This window comes from Callospermophilus lateralis, chromosome X (genome assembly GCF_048772815.1).
Source record: "Callospermophilus lateralis isolate mCalLat2 chromosome X, mCalLat2.hap1, whole genome shotgun sequence".
Lineage (NCBI taxonomy): Eukaryota > Metazoa > Chordata > Mammalia > Rodentia > Sciuridae > Callospermophilus > Callospermophilus lateralis.
Window position 1 is genome coordinate 14,071,637 of NC_135325.1, and position 16,555 is coordinate 14,088,191.

Genomic DNA, 16,555 nt, shown 5'->3' on the forward strand with positions numbered 1-16,555 from the left:
TTTTCTCACTTATCTGTTTCCCCTGATTCTCTTCCTCTTTTCTTCTGCTAATGGCCAATCTCCATTTTCTCTCTTTCACTCTTCCTTTAATATTTTTACATCTATATTATCTCCTCCTCCCTCATAATCATCACATCCTATATCACTTCTGTTTTCTCTCTGTCCACCATTTGAAATTGTAAACCATTCTGCAAACGTACTGTTTTTATTGCAGCAGTAACAGATCATACCATTTCTGTTTACTGTGACAATATTGTAGACATCATAGCAGGAACTATTTGATTTAATACTGAATATTGTTTACATTGGTTATTGCTATTATTTGTCTTCCCCTAAATGGTGAGGTACTGGAAAGCATACAGGATAGAAACTGTACTTCAGATCCATACTATTAGATGTGTAGATCCACAAACAACATGAAAAAGCAAGAGAAAAAACACCCCAAACAAACCAAGTACTTCAATAACAGAATCCATCAATACCACAGTGGAAGAAATGTCAGAAAAGTAGTTTAAAATGTACATAGTTCAACTACTCTGTCAGATAAAGGCCAACATAAGAAGTGAAATTAGAGAGAAAATACAAGTAAAACATGGTTTCAATAATGAGACAGAGATTCTGAAAAAAAAATCAAGCAGAAATCATCAAAATGAAGAAATCAATAAATCAAATTAAAAATTCAAATGAAAGTATCACCAACAGACTACACCACTTAGAAGGCAGAGTTTTAGGCAAAAAGACAAAATATGTGGTACCTGGAAAAGACGAAATTTAAGATGTATTGGGAAAAATGAAGACTCAGAAATATAAACCAAAGGAATGCAGAATATTTTCAATGAAGAAAATTTCCCAAACCTAAAGAATGAAATAAAAAATCAAACACAGGAGGCTTAGAATATACCTTATTCTAAGCCTAAAGAATGAAATACAAAATCAAACACAGGAGGCTTAGAGGACCCCCAATGTAAAAAATTACATGAGAACCACACCAAACCACATTGATATGAAAATGCATCATCTACAGAATAAGAATGGAATTTTAAAGATTGCCGAAGAAAAATGATAGGTCAAATTTAGAGGAAAAACCAATCTAGATCTCATCTGATTTTTCATCTCAGACCCTCAATGCTAAGAAGTATTGGAAATAATATAAACTAATCTCTGAAAAAAAGGGATGCCAGCCAAGAATACTATACCCAGCAAAATTAAGCTTCAGAATTGACAATGAAAAAAAAAATTCCAGAATAAACAAAAGTTAAAATAATACATAAGAAATACTGCACTAAAAAACATACTCAAGGGCTGGGGTTGTGGCTCAGTGGTAGAACAGTTGCCTAGCATGTGTGAGGCACTGGGTTTGATCCTTGGCATCACATAATAAAATAAAAAGGTTATTGTGTCCACCTACAACTAAAAATAAAACAAATAGTTTAAAAAATCCACTCAATAAAATATTTCATGAAGAAGAAATGAAAAAGCAAAGGGAGAAACTAAACTAGCAGAATAATTAATAAAAGGAGAAACCACTTCAAATTCAAAACCAGAAATAAATCAAATGACAAGAAATAAAAATCATATATCAATAATAACATTGAATGTAAATGACCTAAACTCTAAACTCAAAAGACATAGACCCGCAGAATGGATTAATAAACAAGACCTAACAATACACTGTCTCCAAGAGACTTATTGATAGCCAAAGGCATTCAAATATTGAAGGTAAAAGGATGGGAAAAAACATATCATTCACATGGAACTTGTAACAAGCAGGGGTTTCTATCCTTATATTAGACAAAGTGGACTTCAAGCCAAAGTTAACCAGAAGGGACAAAGAAGGACATTTCATTGAAGGGAATTACACATCAATAAAACATAACAATAATAAATATTTATTCCCCCCAAAATGGAGCATCTACGTACATCAACCAAACCCTTTTCAATTTCAAGAAGCAAACAAGCCACAACATAATAGTACTCGGTGACTTTAACACACCTCTCTCACCACTGGACAGATCGTCCAAACAAAAACTTAATAAAGAAGGTATAGACAGATTCTCAGCCAAATTCTACAAGACATTCAAAGAAGAATTAACACTAATACTCCTCAAAGTATTCCATCAAATGGAAAAGGAGGAAACCCTTCCAAATTCATTCTATAAGGCTAATATCACCCTGATACCAAAACCAGACAAAGACACATCAAGGAAAGAAAACTTCAGAACAATATCCCTGATGAATATAGATGCAAAAATTCTCAATAAAATTCTGGCAAATCACACACAAAAACACATTAAAAATATAGTGCACCACAATCAAGCGGGGTTCATCTCAAGGATGCAGAGTTGGTTCAACATATGGAAATCAATAAACATAATTCATCATACTAATAGACTTAAAAGCAAGAATCATGTGATCATCTCAAGAGATGCAGAAAAAGTATTTAACAAAATATAGCAAATCTTCATGTTCAAAACACTAGAAAAACTAGGGATAGTAGGAACATACCTCAGCATTATAAAATCTATATATGCTACACCCAAGGCCAGCATCATTCTAAATGGAGAAAAAATTGAAAAGAATTCCCTCTAAAAACTGAAACAATGCAAAGATGTCCTCTTTCACCACTTCTATTCAACATCATCCTTGAAACTCTAGCCAGAACAATTAGAAGAAACAAATTAAAGTAAAACAAATAGGTAAAGAAGAACTCAAACTATCACTATTTGCTGATGACATGCTTCTATAACTAGAAGATCCAAAAAATTCCACCAGAAAACTTCTAAAATAAGTGAATTCAGCAAAACAGCAGGATATAAAAATCAACACTTATAAATCAACACATTCCTATACATCAGTGATGAATCCACTGAAAGAGAAATTAGGAAAACTACCCCATTCACAGTAGCCTCAAATAAAATAAAATATCTGGGAATCAATTTATCAAAAGAAGTGAAAGACCTCTATAGTGAAAAGAGAGAGCCATCAGAATGGGAGAAAATCTTTACCACATGCACATCACATAGAGCACTAATCTCCAGCATATATAAAGAACTCAAAAAACGTAACACCAAAAATCCAAATAACACAATCAATAAATGGGCTAAAGAACTGAAAAGACACTTCACAGAAAAAGAAATACAATCAATCAACAAATATATGAAAAAAATGTTCAACATCTTTAGCAATTAGAGAAATGCAAATTAAAACTACACTGAGGTTCCATCTCACTCTAGTCAGAATGGCAATTATCAAGAATTTGAGCAACAATAAGTGCTGGCAAGAATGTGGGGGAAAAGGTACACTAATTCATTTCTGGTAGGATTTCAAAATAGTACAACCACTCTGGAAAGCAGTATGGAGATTCCTTAGAAAACCTGAAATGGAACCATCATTTGACCCAGCTATCCCACTTCTTGGTCTATACCCAAAGGAATTAAAAACAGCATACTACAGTGATTCAGCCCACCTCAATGTTTACAGTAGCTCAATTCACAATAACTAAACTGTGGAAGCAACCTAGATGCCCTTTAATAGATGAATGGATAAAGAAACTGGAATATTACTCAGCCATAATGGAGAATTAAATTATGGCATTTACAGGTAAATGGAAGGAGTTGGAGAATATCATGCTAAGCAAAGTAAGCCAAAAAACCAAAGAAAAAATATTTTCTCTGATAAGTGGATACTAATCCATAATGGGTGGGGGGGGCAAGGGAAGAATAGAGAAACTTTGGATTAATCAGGGGGGAGGGGAAGGGGTATGGGAGGGGGAGATGGTGGAATGAGATGGAAAATATTGCTCTATATACAGCTATGATTGCATGAATGGTGTGACTCTACCTCATATGCAACCAAAGAAATGAAAAGTTGTCCTCCATTTGTATAAAAAATAAAATTAAATAAAAAATAAAATTAAATAAAAAATAAAATATATACTGAAATTTATATGGAACCACAGAAAACATCAAATAGCCAAAGTTATCTTGAGTGAAAAGAAGAAAGCAAGAGGCAATTAGTAAATTTTAAAATTTACTGTATTTTAAAATTTACTACAACGCTATAATAATCAAAACAGCATTGTATTGACATAGAAATAGACACAAAGACCAATGCAACAGAATAGAGAGCCTTGAAGTAAACTCACATGTTTGCAGACAATTATCAACAAAACTCCTAAAAGCATGCATTAAAGAAAGTACAGTTTTGCCAATAAATTGTGCCAGGAAAATAGAATATCCAAATGCAAAAAAAAAACAAAACTGAAACTAGATCACTACTTTTTACCAGATACAAAAATCAACTCAAGATGGATTAAAATTTAAACGTAAGAACTGAAGCTCTGAAACTATTAGCAGAAGACATAGGAGAAAGACTTCATGATTTTGGAATGGTGAAATACGTTTTTGAAGATGACTCCAAAAGCACAGGAAAGAAAAGCAAAAAAAAAAAAAAAATGGAGAAGATGCATTCCATAGAACTGAAAAGTTTCTGCACAGTAAATAATCATCAGAGCAAAGAGACCACCTACCCAATAAAAAAAGAATTTTCAAAATCTACATCTTACAGTTACTATCCAAAATATATAAGGAACTCCAAAAGTTCAGTAACATAAAAACAAATAACCCAATTATAAACAGGAAACAGACCTAAAAAGACATCTCTTAAAACAAGACATACAAATGACCAATGACCATACAAATTCTTTATGAAAAAGAATCTCAAAAAATCTCTGATAACCAAGGAAATGCAAATCAAAACCACAGTAAGATATCACCTCACCCTCGTATAAATGGTTACAATTACAAACACAAATGAAAATAAGTGTTAGTGAAGATGTAGAAAAAAGGCAACCTTTGTACCCTGTTGGTGGGAATATAAGTAACTCAAGTCATGATGTAAAATACTATGTAGGTTCCTTGAGAAATTAAATATACAAGTAACATATGATCCAGCAAACCCACTACTAGGTATATATCCAAAGGAATTAAAATCAGTATGTAGAGAAGACATCTGCAGTGCAATCACAGCAACTGGGGAAGCTAGGCAGGAGATCACAAGTTTGAGGCCAATTTGGCAATTTCATGAGACTTTGTCTCAAAATGAAAAATAAAAGGGCTGAGGAGTATGTAGCTCAGTGGTAGAGGTTCCCTGGGTTAAATTTCCAACACACAAAAAAAAAGACATTTGCACTCCTATATTTATTGTAGCACTCTTCACAATAGCCTAGAAATGAAAATGACTAAAGTGTCCATCAACTGATGAATGGATAAAGAACCATGGTGCATATAAACAATTAAATACTATTTAATAATAAAAATAATGAAATATCATTTGGGACAACATGGATGGAACTATTTCACAGTTTTCCTAGCCCTTCTGTTACTCAATGAACTGATTTTACCTCTGTCTTTCAGTTATTTTATTTCCAGATGCCCTATTTAACCCATATTGTTATCTTTCTAATTAATGCAATATTTTTAAAAAATCATTATTTTTGCTCTTCTATATATAAGTTTGAAAATTTTTATTAATAAAATATTAAAAGGAAAGTTTAATCCCTCTTAGGATGGATATTTCTTTCTACTGTGAAGGAATGTTCCAGTTGCTTTTCCTTATTTATTTGGATATCCAGTTCTTCCTTTATCCTATCTTAGTTAAAAATAGTATTTGTTATGGTTTGGATGTGATGTGTCCCCCAAAAGTTCATGTGTGAGAAAAATGCAAGAACATTCAAAGGTGAAATTATTGGGTTATGAGAGCCTTAACCCAATCAATGAATTAATCCTCTGATGGGGATTAACTCAGTAGTAGCTTAAAGCATGTAGAATGTGACTAGAGGAGGTGGGCACTGTGGGCCTGCTTTTGGAGTATATATTTTATATCTGGCTAGTTGAGTCTCTCACTGCTTCATGATCATCATGTGAGACAATTCCCTCTGCCACACTCCTCTTCCTTGATGTTTTGCCTCACTTTAAGCCTCATGGAATAGAGCCAACCTTCTATGGACTGACACTTCTGAAACTGTGAGGCCCCAACATAACTTTTCCTCCTCTAATTGTTCTGTTCAAGTATTTTGGTCACTGCATTGAAAAAGCTGACTAAAAAACTATTCTTACCCTACTACCAAAAATGGCATTTTTTATTATCAGGGATTCATGTATAAGTGAGTCTATTTGAGGATATTACATTGTGTTCTATTGGCCTATTTGCTTATCTGTGAAACTGTAAAAAATAATTTCTAGATTTTACAAAATGATTCTTAATACCTAGCAGAGTGTGTCCTCATTGTTTTTCTTTCTCGAGAGTATGCTGACACTTTAGGGACATTTGCAAGTAAATTTAAAATCTAGAATCAGCCTAAAAAGTTTCATACATATAATAAACAAAGTTTCTTTTAGGGGGAATGGGAATTACCATATACTATAGACTAAATCTGAGAATAATGAGCCTGTATATAATTTTGAAAATTCACACAAATATAATAAGTCACTACTTACTTGAGTTTTCATTAATTTCTCTCAATATATGTATACATCATATATATAAAATGTGTGTGAATATGCATGTATATCTTGAACATCAGAATTTTATTACACATATTTGAAAGTTATATATTGTTTAATTTTATCTTTATACTATTTGTTGCTACAGTAACAAATTATATGCTTATATTTCAATCTTACATGATCAACTTTTAAAAATATTTATACTAATTTGACAGTTTATCTTAAGTAGTATCCACATACATTCTAATAGCCTATTAACAATAAAAGATGACTCTTATTTTCTGATCTTTGTTCCTTTATTTTTTCCAATTCCTATTACAGCAATTTATAGTATCATCTTTTAAAATGTTCAGTAGAAATGCTGATGGCAGGTACTGTTTTCTATTTCCCAATTGTAAAGTAAAGCCTTTCCAAATTAAGTATTTACTATGGATGTTGTTGCTGTCATATCTGTAGATATTCCTTTCTAGTCTGCTAATGTTTATTATAAATGAATGCTAATTTTATAAATGTCTATTATATGTCAGATTACATATGTTTTTTTCTCATCTACTTTGCCCATGAGGTGTGCCAGACTTGAACTTAGTTGTCCTCAGGTCAATTCCTCAAGCTTCCACCTATTCTCTTCCCACTGCAAAATATATGACACCCATTTCTTATGATCCGTATTCTCTAACACCTGGATGCAAGCTACATTCAGCCAAGAGGTGACAACAGCCCAAGAAGATTAAAGTGCCAGTTTATTTTTTTTAATTGTTTTTCTCTCTGCAGCAAGTCGGTTCTCTTTCAATGGCTACATCCATGTGGCTCCAAATTCTTTCATATTGCTCAATCATGGTTTCTCATGCTGCTGACTGAAACTCTTACTCCCCAGGAACAATACCTTTTCGCTATGTTTCTTTATCACACAGACTGTAGTGCCTTCTGAAAGTTGCTAAGTGTTCTATTCAAGTATCCTTGATTGGCTTCTCAAATAAACAGTTTCCAGCATTAAATTGTGAGTTATATATTTAGAGTAGGTCCTGTTTCCTGGATAACCCCTGATGGTTATAGTTGGCCAATAATATTGATGATCAGTTTTTATCATGTGAAACTCTTTTCATTTATAGCAAAAACTGAACTTTGTCACATATGTGTGGGGGTTGTGTATATTAAATTATATTACATATGTAAGTATGCATTAATATGAATATTCAATATTCTAAGACTCTAATGTAGATATTTATTCAACTTTTAAAATTTTGCACACTACATATAAAGCTCTAGAATATGGCCTATGGAAAATTACCCAAGTGGTACCTAAAGGGATGCTATAGCCTTATGTAGATTTATCAAAAAACATTAAAATGTCCAAATCATTCAAGAACTACAGAAATAACATTATGTTATGCCCAAGTAATTAAAAAGTAGGAAATAATGAAGATAAGTGAAGAACTAATGAATTGGAAGATAAACAAGTCAACTAATGAAAGGTTGAATTTTATATCAATGATAATTATAAAAGGTATCAATTATAATAAAAAGAATAATAAATAAATATTAGTTAAATAATATTTTACCAATTATTCCAACAGAAGGAACATAAAGATTTAAGGAGAACACTATAAAATATGTTTACCATCACATCAGGATAACAAATGGTAAATAAGAAAAACAATTCAGCCTATATAATTATTTTAGCTAATAAATGCAAAGGAATGATACAATTATTATTCTGCAGCCCACACAACTGGGATGATGAACCTCCATGACTACTCACCAAAAATATTTCCTAATGGAAGTGCAAAGTATCACCTCTAAACTTCTAGAGTGATCTTGCCAATAAACAAATAAATAAACCTTCACCTGATCAAGCTTGTTATAACTATTGAGGGCTCTTGATATTGTGTGCCAGCTGTATCGATTTTATGATCCCACTCTCTGTATTGTCGCATACATTTGTGAATTTCAACAATAAAATTATTTTATTGCAAATATTCCTGTAAATTTAAAAACTCAATTAAATTAGAAAACAATAAGCAAAATATAGAAGACTAAATAGGTTCATAAAAATAGAAAACATAATGGAACAACTCAAATTATAACTGTAATCAAAACCCAAGGCATCCTCAAATGTTCCAAACTAGCCAGGTTTGTGGGTTTATGGGTTCCTTACAATAAATGCTTAAAGAAAAATAATCAACTAGGTAAAGTCTTCAAAACCCCACAAAAATTGGGAAAATACTCCTCTCTCTTACCATTCTAGCTCACTTTGATGAAAATACCATCCATATTAAATATTTATATTAAGAATGTCCCCAAAAAAGAACATTTCTGTCAAACTCACAGACAAATATCATAAATAACTTCATAGCATAGAGTGGCAAATTAATAAGTAGCCTGTGCCCAAAGAATGCTCAGATACTGCATTAGATAAAAATAGTGGCCAGGTATGGTAGCACATGCCTGTAATCCCAGTCACCTGAAAGGCTGAGGCAGGAGGAATGCTAGTTCCAGGATACCAAGCTAGCCTCAGCAATTTAGTCTGACTCTATCTTTAAAAAAAAAGAAAAAAATAGGGATGTAGCTAAGTGGTAAAGCACCCCTGGGTTCATTCTCTAGTACCAAAACAAAAGGAAAAGGAAAAAATAGTGTAGTGCTATTTACTGCAATAATAGATACACAAGAAAAAATGTGATTATGTTCTTCCCACAAAATTTTTCACAAGTTCATTGTAATAACTTTTACCTGACTTTGATTAGAATGGACTCTCTGTCACATACAAATATATGTAAATATGAAATGTTAGGAACATACCCAAATATTTCTGGAAAATCACAAAGAAATATGGAAATCTAGATTGGAATGTACAAGAAAAAATGCACAAGAACACCTAAATAAAGAAAATGAATAATGAGAAGAAACATAACAGTAACAATATGATCCTATGATTAAAGTATCAAAATAATTGACATTCAATTATCCAAAGAAAAATTTTAAAAGCTAACATATAAAATCATTATAGCGTAACTGGAAGCCTAGCCTCAAAACAATAACTAATTAGAAAATGTAATGAAAAATTTGCCATTTATAACAGTAAAATATGTAAAATGAATCTAGTGGAAACTTCAAACTATATTTATGGGCTCAAATATAAAAATTTACTGATAGAATTAGGAGATAAATGTCCCAAATAGAGCAGTATACTAGATTTATTCAGGGGGAAACTGGTAAACATGTTAATTGTCCTTATTTACCGAGATAATTGTCTTATCCATATGTTCCAAGATGACGAACAAGTTGGGGTTGCTATTTCCCATGCCTAAAAATCAACTATGGAACTGCTTAAGAAGGAATAAACAAAGAACAACATCATACAGGTCATCAAAAAAAAAAAAAAAAATGAGAAACCCTGGAGGAAGACTCACTCTGTTAAACTAGAATTTGCATGAGGGTGTGCCCATAAGTGGAATTCTTTAAAATGTGCCTTACAGTAATAGAGAAGGTCCATGTACTCACTGAAGGAATCCTCTTTAGCATGTTAAAACGCAGGTACCAGAACCAAGGGTAAATATCAGAAAAGCATGAACTTTGGGATTGATCAAAGCAGACTAAGTTCAGGTACAGAACTAATATCCACCTGAAACCTCTTGAATGGTTGATGAAGAGCTATTTAAGTTATCTTAACATAAGGAATCAACTAAAATAGAATCGGAAAATAACAGTAAATCACACAGAATACAGGTATGAATTGATTCCTTAGACAATTAGAAAATGCCCTTGATGTCAACAAAGAGAGAGACAAACATAATATCAGGATCCTCATTTTCTACTTTGGTATGTTTCAGGATATGATTGGAGAAAGGGGGTGGACTCCTATCAGAAAATGGAGGAATCCTAGGGTTGTAGAGCACTTAATGTTACAACATTTGATAATATGAAGGGGCTTCACATGATACTGCAGAGAGGCCACCAGAGATTCTTGTCAAAAAACCACTCCTTGCATCACTTCATACCAGAAAGGGACAGGTCTAGCAGACCCCAAGAAGTAGTGACCAGAAGGAGTCCATGTACTTCTTATCCCGAGAATCTCAAAAAAAATTAATTCTTTGGATTAAGGTTCTGGACTCAAGCCTTTGGAAGGACAGTAGCTGAACACCTAAGTAATCAAGATAAGACAGAGAACTGAGGGCACAAACCCCACCCCCCCACCTCCAGGAAAGAGACCACACAGATCAACCCACACTACCAGTCTTTGGAGATCCCAAGCAGAGATGCTAGACTCAGGCTCCACCTTACTCCCTACTCGGGCCTCTCTGGGAAATGAGCTCCTTATTCCAAGCCCCTTTGCCTCACCTCAGTAGAGGGAGTCGCCCCAGCACTGGTGCAAAGTCAATGAGCTGAGTGTGTGAGCTCTCTCGGAACTCCTCTCCTCCAGAGCTGTGTGAGCTCTCTCGGAACTCCTCTCCTCCAGAACGAAGGCCAACTGTCCCAGCACCGCCCGGCAGTTATAGCTGGAGACCATGTGGGCTGGACCACAGGACCGGAAGTACAAACCCGACTTCCTCTTCACGAGGCTGTGGTGAGGCCTTGGATTGAACGCATAGCCTCAGGCCTACTGAGATAGACTACCAGGTGTTGACAGGTGTCTTGGTAGGTACCTAAGTTCAACCCCCACCCCCCAAAAAAATGTGAGTCCCCGACAAACACGCCCTTCCCTTCCCCTGAAAAGCAGGCCCCACAGGGCCTGCCCGCTCCCGGAAGCCCTCAGACATGGCAGTTAGGCCCAAAGATCTGGCGTCTCCCCCAGGACTTGAGGAACAAAGGCTGTCTGAGGCAGGTGGGCTTAGGTGGGCAGAGTGGGGCATCTCAGGGTTAAGGAGAGAAACTTGGTGAAGATTGAGGGGACTCCATGCCCCCGAGCCCAGAGCGCCCAGGGGTGGGCTTACAGAACTCAGTCCCTGATGTCTGCAGACCTACTAAAGGTGGGGGCGGGGGGTCGCGGTGGCCGGTGGCAGTGGCATGGAGTGTGTGTGTGTGTGGGGGGGTGTTTTCAGTCTCTTTGTCCCCCGGGAGATTCAGCGAGCTGGGAGCTTTGCTCCAAAGGGCTGGCAACCTGTCAGAAGAGGGCGAGAGATTCCCCAGCCATAGGAAGGGTCCAGAGGAGGACTCTGATCACTGTGGAAACCACACTCATCCTAACAGAAGGGACTCAGGTGTCTCCTGGTGTCCTGGGTGCCTCTGAATGAAGTAGTGAGTGAGCCCACCACTGCTCTAGAGCACTGCCCTCGAGGACAGCAGCAGAGGGGGCCTTGGTTAAAGCCAGGGTGCTCTCTCCCTGATGACCTTGCTCACTTGTCGCCATTCTCCCCGATCCAGGTCCCAGCCTTTCCATCCCTTGTGCCAACACTCCTTGCCTGCTGTCCCTGACAACAGTCATGCCTAGGGGTCAGAAGAGTAAGCTGCGTTCCCGAGCCAAGCGCCAGCAGGCCCGCGATGAGACCCAGGGCCTCAGGGGTGCTCAGGCCACTGCAGAGGAGGAAGTGGGGTCTCCCTGCTCCTCTCCTCTTGGTGAGGGTGCACTCCCCAGCTCCCCTGCTGCTGGCATTAGCCAGGTGTCTCAGAGAGCCCCACCCTCTAGCTCTCTTGGTGCAGGTGATTCCTGCAAAAGCTCTGAAGCAGGTGCCCAGGAGAGAATGCCAGGCAGCTCCCAGGCAGCAGCCTCTCCTGAGAGCTCACGCAGAGATCCTCTCACCAGGAAGGCCAGTCTGTTGGTGCAGTACTTGCTGGAGAAGTATAAAACAAAAGAGCCCATTACACAGGCAGATATGCTGAAGGTGGTCAACAAGAAGTACAAGGAGTACTTCCCTGAGATCCTCAGGAGAACCTCCGAGCGTGTGGAGCTGGTCTTTGGCCTAGAGTTGAAGGAAGTGGATCCCAACAGTCACTCCTACGTCCTTATCAGCAAGCTGGGGCTCTCCAGTGAAGGAAGTCTGAGTGGCCATAGGGGCTTGCCCAAGACCGGTCTCCTGATGACCCTCCTGGGTGTGATCTTCATGAAGGGCAACCGTGCCACTGAGGCAGAGATCTGGGAATTCCTGAATGTGTTGGGGATCTATGCTGGGAGGAGGCACTTGATCTTTGGGGAGCCCCGGAAGCTCATCACCAAAGATTTAGTGCAGGAAAAGTACCTGGAGTACCGCCAGGTGCCTGGTAGTGACCCTCCCAGTTTTGAATTCCTGTGGGGTCCCAGAGCCCATGCAGAAACCAGCAAAATGAAGGTCCTGGAGGTTTTGGCCAAGATTAATGATACCAACCCTAATGCCTTCCCTAATCTGTATGAGGAGGCTTTGAGAGATGAGGAGGAGAAAGCAGGAGAGAGAGCTGTGGGTAGAGTGGGTGCACCTACCAGGTCTAGGGCTGTTTCCAAGGTTCTGCCCCACAGACCCTCTCACATCTAGTTGTGTCTGAGGTCGGGTGTTCACTGTATATTTGAAGAGGAGTTAGCTTTTTGTGGGATGGAGAGCAGTGGGCTGGAGGAAGCAAAATGTTGGTGGTCTTCTTTTCCTGTTATGCATAAGTAGAAATCTAATTTGGGTTTTTATTTTACAATGTTGTTCCTTTTAATTGAAGATTTATTGTGCTTCTGTTTATAACCTTGTCAGTGAACTGACTCTCACATTCACTGCTGTGTAATGGGTCTGGAAGGTACAGTTGTAGTTCTAAAAAAAAAAAAAAATTAACAGACCATGTTTTCTTCATGATCCAGAACTAGTCAGCATGTTACCAGCACCGGGGTTTTCAAAGAAATGTAAAAGAACCCTACATTAAAAATTGTGAATGACATTATGGAGAAAAAAATGTAAAAGATGTTTAATTCTTGGTATACTTGGAATTGTTTTAGTATAAATAAAAATGCTTGATTTATTTAGATGTTTTGAAGAATTTTTTGTTTGTTTTATCCTAGTACACAGTATATCCTCTACTCTGTAGTGTACAAAAATAAAAGAAAGGAAAAGAAACACAAAAGAAGAAACAGTATCTCTATGGTGGTGGTATTTTCTCAGTTTAAGTTATTTGTATGAAACTCAATTTTCATTATTTGCCAGAGTGAGTTCACTAAAAATATCTATAAAGCAAAGCTGCTACATTCAAGAATGTCCAAAGACTGAATTTTATAAAAGGTTTGTAAGTTATTTGACAATTTTTTCATTGTCATTAAGAAAATAAACAATAATATTTTTAAAATAAAATCATTCTATGATAATTGATCCTGGATATTTGTTAACTTTGGGTTTTGTTTTTTTGTTTTTTTGTACCAGGATCCTTGGCTATTAACTACTTAGCCACATCCCTAACCCTTTTTTATTTTGAGACAAGGTGTCTCCAAGTTGCTTAGAACCTTGCTAAGTTGCTGAAGCTAGCTTTGAACTTGCAATCCTCCTGTCTTAGCCTCCAGAGCCTTTGGAATTACAAGTCTGCACCTCCATATCCATCCATGTTTTTTATATAGTACATACATACCAAAAGTTACTTGGAAGACAGGCCTGAGCATAGTTACTTCACAGATGAGTAACTTGCAAGTTTCTTAAGTGCACAGGAAAGTAGTTGTCAGAGCTGGGACTAGGATCCTTTTCTGGATTTGTCTGAGTCCATCAATTTTCCAGTCATCCTCTACTTAATCAGACTTGTAATTCATCTTTTTTTCCATGACACCCCTTGGTGTGATCTTTCTTCTCATTGCTCCTAAATATAGCTCAGAGTATAAAAAATACCCTATACCCAAAGCATTATAATTTGGAATACCTAGCTATAGTGATTATAATGCTGAATATATGTGTAATGTGAATATAAAGAACAGTGAAGATACTACCTTGTTCATATGTAATATCAGATAACATGAAAAGATCAACTGCTCACAAAATCATTTTGCTCTACATTTTACCTGTATTGATTTAAGGGCCCACCCTCAAGTTATCACAAATAAGATTTCCAGGTCATGCCAAGAGTCAAGCTGAGAACTCTGGGTACTAAAAGAACCCCTCAATCACACAATCCTTCCCCTATGGTCCAGCCGTGCTGGACCACAGGCAGTTTTATTCCTCCTAGGTGGTGGCAAAGAATCAAAGGTTGTTGTATGAGGGGATAGGCTTCAGGTTATGAGAATATTCAGTGTGAGAACACTAAGTGAGCAATGAGGGGAGCACCCAACCCGGAAGAGAAATAAAAGCACAATACCATCCCCTTTTTAGCCTGGGAAGTTCCAGATGAGGATAACTAGCTGTGTCACCCACCCACTTCCAGCCCTGGCAGAGTTATTTCACTAGAGGGACTGTGTCAGATCCTGGGAAAGGACTAAAGGAATCATCAGCACCAGACAATAGAATCCTAGGGAATCTAATCCCTGCTGTAATCCCCCAAAAGTCATGGCCAGATGTGGTTCACTCTCACTTTCAACTCTGGGGACTCAGGATAGTGATATGCTTACTCTGCAGCTGGCTGATTCAGCCCAGGAAATATTTCCAAGTTGTACCGGGAGTCAGAGTAGGATCCTAAAGAAGGTGTGAACCAAGAAACATAATAATGTGGTAGCACATAATTCCTCCACTGTCAGTCCTGGGAAATAGATGTAAGGCAGAGCAAAGGCAACCCTCAATTCTTACTCAGGGGGGCAGATAAATGAGGGTTTTATTCTTGGGGGGGGGTGCAGTAACAAGCCAAGACAGAGGAATTGTACAGGCCCTTCCGTAAGTCAGATGAGGAACCTGACTTGAGTGAGGACTGGTGAGAGCAACCACAATAAGGCCTCAATTTGCCTGACACAGTTTTCTCTCTTAGGAGACTACAGGCAGGTATGGCCAGATAAGGCTATCCTCTCTTCCTTTGACTGAACCTCAGAGAGTTTGGGGATTTACTATGAGGTGACATTCTCAGTTCAAAGGAGAGTAGAGCTTCAGGCCCTTGCAGGAATCAAAATGAGGACACTGAGTAAAGACTGAGGGGACTATTCCTACTATAGTTTACATATGGTGTGTTCCCATCAAAACCTATGTTGAAATTTAATTCCAATTATGAAATATCAAGAGGTGTAGTCAGGTAAAACTTTTAGAGGCAATTTTAGATGTATCAATACATTAATGGGTTATCTTGAGAGTTTCAATTTGGCCCTGTCTCTTGTATATGCTCCATCTCAACATGTGATGATATGCTATCCTACCTTGCAACTTTGCAGAGTCCCCAACAGCAAGAAGGATCTTAACAGATATAGCCCCTCAACCTCCCAGCCACCAGAATTATGAGAAGAATAAACCTTTATTCTTCAGAAGTTATCCTGTCTGTGGTATTCAGTAATAGCAATAGAAAACAGACTAAGACAACAGCCCTTCCTACTCTCAATAGGTGGACAAAATGTCTGTCCCCATGCCTGTTTCCATTATTGGAAGGCACAGGGCAGGGCTGTCAGGAACAGGATACCTCACTGGGTCTTTATATTTGGCTTAAGGGAGGTAAATTTATTAGTTTCAAGGTAAAAAACCAAGAAAGAACAGAAAGGTATAGTCCAGGACCTACATGAATCCAAGATGAGACCTCTGAGTCAAAAGACTGAGGATATAATGATCTCAGGAGAGAGTCTCTCCTAGAGTAATCAGCCACTGGTTAACTTCTGGTGTGGGTAGTATACTGAGGTATACAACACTTTTTGTTGGTTTGGAGAAGATTTAAAGTCAGAACTCCAATGCAGTTCAGACAAATGGTCTCAACAGATGGCATAATGATCCTGAATGTAAACTGATAAGACCTCTTACTCCAAAACACAGGAAGCCCCATTACCAGCTCCTGCTGTTACCCCAGTAATCCCAGGCTGAGCTGGCAGTTTGCAACCTAAGACTCACTCTAACTTCCCTCACAAGGGATAGACTAACCAAGAAAAAAGGAGACAGGCTGATTAGAATGGGAACCCATACAGGATCTCATAGGAACTCATACAATGATCTAATGAAAACCTGCAGAAATGGCCTTGGTTAAAGCCAAGGTTTTCTTTCCCTGCCGACTGTGTTCAAACTGCCCCA

General features: G+C 37.4%; 1 protein-coding gene across 1 annotated transcript; it reads left to right on the forward strand.

Moving 5' to 3' along the window:
- Positions 1 to 11,923: 11,923 nt before the first annotated feature.
- LOC143639344 (melanoma-associated antigen B4-like) lies at positions 11,924 to 12,946 on the forward strand. Its single transcript, XM_077107506.1, has one exon. The coding sequence runs from the start codon at positions 11,924 to 11,926 to the stop codon at positions 12,944 to 12,946; it is 1,023 nt and encodes a 340-aa protein (XP_076963621.1).
- The last annotated feature ends 3,609 nt before the right edge of the window (positions 12,947 to 16,555 follow it).